This window comes from Benincasa hispida, chromosome 7 (genome assembly GCF_009727055.1).
Source record: "Benincasa hispida cultivar B227 chromosome 7, ASM972705v1, whole genome shotgun sequence".
Taxonomy (NCBI): domain Eukaryota; kingdom Viridiplantae; phylum Streptophyta; class Magnoliopsida; order Cucurbitales; family Cucurbitaceae; genus Benincasa; species Benincasa hispida.
In genome coordinates this window covers 36,612,363-36,618,594 of record NC_052355.1, presented here as the reverse complement: position 1 = coordinate 36,618,594, position 6,232 = coordinate 36,612,363, and the positions used below count along the sequence as shown (strand labels likewise).

Below are 6,232 nucleotides of genomic sequence, written 5' to 3'. Positions count from 1 at the left end.
AAAGAAAAATAAACTAACTTATTTACAAATAAAGTAAAATGTCACTATAAATAGATCGCAAGTGTTATTTTGTCATTCTTGAAAATATTTCCAATTTTATAATTTAAAACAATTATCTTAAAAAGAAAAATAGAAAATTCTTTTCCACTTAACTACTATTCAAATTAATGTCTTCTACACAACATCATACTTCTTTTAGGTTTAAATACTACTTTAGTCTCAATACTTTTAGTTTTGGTTACTTTTTGGTCTCTATACTTTAAAAATATTTATTTTGATCTTTGTATTCTAAACTTTAATTCATTTTTTATCCTTATACTTTAAAAAGGTGATCATTTTCATTTTTAAAGTATTAGAATGGTCCATTGATAAAAGTTTAGAGACCAAGATAAATCAAAATTAAAAGTACAAGGATCAAAATGAATATTCTAAAAGTAGAGGACCAAAATGAATCTTTTGAAAGTAGAGAGACCAGCTAAAGTATATTTAAACCTTCTTTTTATTTCATTTTAAAAATTGAAGAAAAAAGAGAAAAAAGATCCAACAATGAAATCTCCCCGTTAAAATAGATATTATTTTTTTTATATATATTTTCAAGCAAACCATCTGGCTTGAGATGCTACAATGATACAGAGAAGGAAACAGTTTATATCAAAGGGGAAATATATATTACAACCCCTTTTCATAACACTACCACCAACACCAACCACTCTCCCATTTTGAGAGCAAAGCCTGATCTGATCAAATCAACCATTTCTCTTTTCTTGCTTCATCATCTCTATGAAATCTCCAAAAACTGAAACAAAAACTTTTTGGTTTAGATCAGTCACAAAACAGTCAAAAATCAACCTACCACAAACTTGCAAATTCCATGTTGCAGAAAGTTTCAAACATTCCTTTGCAAATCATACATTCTGTTGATTAGGTTTGACAATACTACATGTGACACACATGTGAAATAAGAACAAGTTGGGAGTCATTTCGAAATTCCTAGCATCATTTTCGTTAGGTACAAATCACTTCTAAACATGTCTTTAATCCTTCAAAATCAATTTGGATGGTACAAAAATCACATATAAAGGAGGGATTTTAAACATGACAAAAATGATTCTAATCATTTTAAAATCACTCACAAACAAGCCCTAAATCTAGTGTACCAATAGTTGAAGTTTTAGCCTAGGAAGCACAGACACTTTGTTTTCGGCAAAGTATCCATGCTAGACATGGATACGTCCGAGCACATGTCCGATATGCTAGAAAATGTGTTTGAATTAAATATATATATCTGTTTCTAATTTTGGACATGGCTGGACATAGCTATAAAAAAAATTACTCTAAAAATTAGAGGGGAAAATTGAGTTTTTTTTTTTGTTTTTTTTGGGTAGACTAAACTTCATATATTGATCAATCCTGAAGCTTTAGGATGACATCTTCCCCTAGTCACACCGAAATAAATCTATCTATACCTTTTAATATTTCCAATATCGGACTAAACTTTGTATGTTTTGATGTATTCATTCCTGGTTTAAATATGGCTAAGGTCCATGAATTTCTATTCATTTTCAATTCTAGCCAAAACTATAAGAATTTTTATTATAGCCCCACCCTTTGAACTTATTTCTCTTTGTCCTTTTAACTTAGGTAACATCAAGTTTTGTCCTGAATTGTCATTCACCTCCACAATGTCTAAAATGATGATAATATAATGAGAATCTAACAACTAGGATGTCAAAAGAGAATGTGAATAAAAGTTCAAGAATCGAAAGTTCAAAAACTAAACTAGGAAACAGAATCAAAAGAGAACAGGACCAAAATCATTCGTAAGTTAATCTAAAATTTTTGTTACCAGAGTCAGAATCATGAGGTCCCGGGGATGCTTCTGGATGGTATTGAAGAGACATAATCTTTAGCTTTGGGAAAGCAAGGCCAGCACAGCTTCCATCATTGAGATTGATGTGGGTTACTTCGACACCCTCGGGAAGGGATGCAGGGTCGATGGCGTAGTTGTGATTCTGCCACAAAAAAAACACATAATCAAATGCAATGAGTCTCAATAAAAACCATTAGAACATGAATGATAGATATGAAGTTGATAAATTTTGATATAGGCACACCTGAGCACTAATTTCTACACGGTTGTTCCGGAAGTTGCGAACGGGATGATTGCCTCCATGATGACCAAATTTCATTTTGAAGGTCTTACCACCCAAGGCCTGACCAAGCAATTGATGGCCCATACAAATTCCGAAAACAGGAACCTTTCCAAGCAGTTGCTTGACTGTTTCAACAGCATAAGGAACGGCTGATGGATCACCAGGACCGTTGCTGAAAAGAACCCCATCTGGCTTCAACTTTAAGGTCTCTGATGCCGCCCATGTGGAAGGGACAACAGTAATTTTGCATCCATAAGATGCCAAGCGCCTAAGTATGTTACTCTTGATTCCAAAATCATATGCCACAACCTTTTTTCAACACAAAGTATCAATGTAAAGGTGCATTGCCAAAATACAAAATACTAAAAAGGTTGTAGGCTCGTAGCAATACAAATAAAATATAATCTTAAGGTTCTTCACTCACATGAAAGGTCTTGGAACTGTACCCACCAGATTTGAATTCCCATTCCGAATCTGTTCTATCCACCCATTCATAAGGTGATTTGCATGAAACACCGCTAATTAAGTCAACACCTGCCAAATGGAAGCAAGAATATTACTCATCGCTTCCAGCATATTATGAATGTTACATATTGCAATTTTTGGGCTAAATCCTTACCAACAATGTCCCATGACCGAGACATTTCCAATAGCTCATCATCAGATTTTGACTTTTCAGTGCTTAAAACACCAATAAGACTTCCATCTTCCCTTAACCGACGAGTAATAGCACGAGTGTCAACATCATCTGCTCCATAATGAAACAAACTCACATGTTTATAGCTTAGAGAAAAAGCAGCAGTGATGAATTTAAACGATTCTGCATATTATCGTTAGACAAACTCTAATATAAAATTACTTACAAATTCCCATGATGTTTCTCTCTATTAAATAATCACCAAGCGTCTGTTTACACCTCCAATTTGAAGTGCTAGAAGAACATTAAGTGGAACAACGGAGGCCATAAGTCATGAATAAATTAATTGCTTATTTATACAAGTTGGTTAAACAGAGAAAAAAGAAGGAAATGTACCTTATGCTTAGGCTTCTGATCACCAGGCCTGCGAGAAAGCATTGCCTGGCTTCTTCATCATCTAATTGAAAAGAATACTCAGACAATATTATTAAACAGTTCTCAAGACAAGACAACACAAGGATTTTGAAGGCGTGACCAACCGAAATTGACACCAGTATTGCCAATATGGGGATTTGTCATCAGCACAAACTGCCCAGCATAGCTGGGATCTGTTAGAATTTCTTGATACCTGCAGATTTAACATGTCCAGAAGCATCAATAAACTTCCTCAATCGTCAACTAATAACTGAAGAAAGAAAAATGTTTCAACATCATAACTAAGCTCATAAGAAACAAAAGAATAAACAAAGAGAAAACCAGAAGACATGCAGAGACTTATATCATTTTTAATCATTAAGACGTGATTACAATCCTAACATTTATGCTTTTAACTCATTTTGTTCATTTCACCAGCTACACAAAACCAACCAAAACCGACCAACCATCATGTGCTCGGTCAGTAGGCAACACTGGAACCAACCATAACTGACGCAAACTGACATGTCAGTGGCCAACCCTAGTACATTCTATCTATGAATCCACCTCAATATTCAATTTCGATTGTAACAGAGCAATTAAACTGATATTGGCCCAGCTGATATGAATGGACATTAGTTACCATTATTCCAAATTTGGGATCATAAATAACCATCACGTGTTGGCCTAGTGGTCAACAAGAGCCATTAGTTTAATAAAGGACTTGAAGGGAATGGATTCAATCCATGATGATCTAGAATTTAATATCTAAAGAGTTTTCATGGCACTCAAATGTTGTAGGATCACGTGAGTTGTACTATGAGATTAGTCAGATACGCAAGTTTTGCCCAGATACTCATCACTAAAAAAAAATAAAAAATAAAATAATAAAGTACCTAAAGGGATCATGATTCAGGATGAAGCTTAAAATAAATAAACACAACTATAACCACTAAAGCGGCATGAGATTTACAGTCGAACTCTCTAGTGAAAGCTCCACAATCATACATACCCAGTCAAAGAAGTATTGAAAACCACTTCACCAACTTGGGTTCCGGAAGCGCCAAAAGACTTAGCCCTCCAGATTGAACCATCTTCAAGCACCAGCCGAGCATCCGACACTTTCCATGGCCTCTCTCCCAAATCTTATGACAATGAAACAAAATCATAATGATTCAAACAGTAACTTTTGAAAACTAAAATTAAACATACAAAAGAAGAAGAGAAACTCCTCCCAGTACCAATCGTGGCAGCGCCATGGGTGGAAGAAAGAGGAACAGAGCATCTGATAGAGAAATCCCTAGATTTCACATATCCTTTAGCGTTTTTGAAATGAAAACAATTGAACGAAGCTCCGGAAACCAAGTCCATAACCCTGATAGCCATTGATCAAATGGGTGCCTTCAGTGATCAGCGGAAAGAGGAGTTTGGAAGGTGGTCGCTTCTGAGAGGAAAAAAACAACGGAGAATACAAAGAAACTTTGAAGAAGAACAAATTGAAATTGAAAAAACAATCAATCGCTACAAAACACACACATCCACATCACACCGCACTGAGAATTTGAAAGTTGGCTTATCAAAATAACAAAAAATCCCAATGGAGAGAGAAAGAATTACGTCTGCCGTCAACTTCTTCTGTCGCTTGGTTCTCTGGTTGTGGGTACGTGGGGCTATGGCGTCGAGAGTTACAGTTGAGTTCAGGGTTTAGGGTTCTTTTACAAAAGAGACAACTATTCCAATTTTGGAGGGTATTATCGTTATTTTAGCAAAACCATTTGAATTAGGTTAATTACTAGTTTAACCTCCAAAAGTTTGAGACTTGTGTCTATTTTATTCTTTAAATTTTTTTAAATGTATAATAATAATAATAACAATAAAAGACAAGGTTTCAATCTTATATGGAGAATAAGTGAGACTTTCCCATTTTAATTTAATTTCAAGTGGATAATTATAAGAAAACAAGAGTTCGCAACAGGGTGGAATCGGGATGTATTCTCCGTCTTTGCCCCATACTCCGTGTTGAGGAGTCAGGGTTGAGGTCGGAGAATCCCTGTTCAAGGATCGGGTTCCTACGGGAAAAAATTCTCCACCCATTAGTTTTTTTAAAAAATATATATTTAAAATTAATCATCTTTTTGTATTTCTATTAAAATGATACACTTTTTAAGTAACAAGTTAGTATTATTATTGGTTTATTTATTTAACTTAATAATAAAAAAAATATTTTAACATTTCTTTATTTTAAAATTCAATAAAAAATTAAAGTTAATTATATTATAAGATAAAATTAAGAAAATAAAAAACAATAGCCTTAAAACTACTAACATATAATTAACTTTTGTTTTTTTTATTGAATATTAAAATAAAGAAATATTAAAATATCTTTTTATTATTAAATTAAATAACAGAATATATACAAAACAATATTATGAAATAAAATTTAAAAAAAATAAAATAATATTATGAAATAAAATTTTAAAAATAAAGAAATAAAAACAGTAGTTTTATTTGGGTTAGGGACGGGATGGGAATATGCTCCTCATCCTCGGTCGGGGATCCGTTTTGGGCCCCCAGTTTGACCCCGTCTCCGGTCAAACTGGGGATTTCTCACGAGGACTTGATCCATGGGGATTTTTGCTAATATAAATATCCAAACTCTTAAAGCATAAGATTATTTGAAAAGCTAATTCAAATTATAAAATTATACATTCTTTTACATTTATAAAATTTGAATGGTATAATATTAACCATTGGAGAATTTGTGGTTTTTAAATTGATGTTTAACTTAAATTAATGTAAAGAATTCAAGATCATATTAACAATATTATAGTTTGAGAATTTGATTAGTAACCATTATAGTTTAGGAGTAGTTAAGGCATTATGCAAAATTTAAGTGGTTTATTCCAATAATTTTACAGTAAGGAGGTTGATGAACCAAATTATAAATTCAAGAGTATGATAATAATAATTTATTTAGTTCATGCATATTTTTTTTTGTATTCTTCTAACAAAAAAATGACATAATACA

General features: G+C 33.0%; 1 protein-coding gene across 3 annotated transcripts; it reads right to left on the bottom strand.

Moving 5' to 3' along the window:
* Nucleotides 1-539: 539 nt before the first annotated feature.
* On the bottom strand, nt 540-4,974 carry LOC120082203 (carbamoyl-phosphate synthase small chain, chloroplastic). 3 transcript variants are annotated; one of them, XM_039037476.1, is made up of 11 exons: nt 4,822-4,974; nt 4,446-4,648; nt 4,217-4,349; nt 3,330-3,418; nt 3,187-3,247; nt 3,017-3,084; nt 2,773-2,901; nt 2,578-2,687; nt 2,115-2,462; nt 1,847-2,012; nt 540-808 (listed from the first exon to the last, which is right to left on the bottom strand). In XM_039037476.1, the coding sequence occupies exons 2-11, from the start codon at nt 4,588-4,590 to the stop codon at nt 747-749; spliced, it is 1,311 nt and encodes a 436-aa protein (XP_038893404.1). In that variant the 5' UTR covers nt 4,591-4,648; nt 4,822-4,974; the 3' UTR covers nt 540-746. The 3 variants fall into 3 exon arrangements, with proteins under 3 accessions (XP_038893404.1, XP_038893406.1, XP_038893405.1); XM_039037478.1 differs by having other exon boundaries at nt 540-796; XM_039037477.1 differs by having other exon boundaries at nt 4,446-4,645; nt 4,822-4,843.
* Between the last annotated feature and the right edge of the window lie 1,258 nt (nt 4,975-6,232).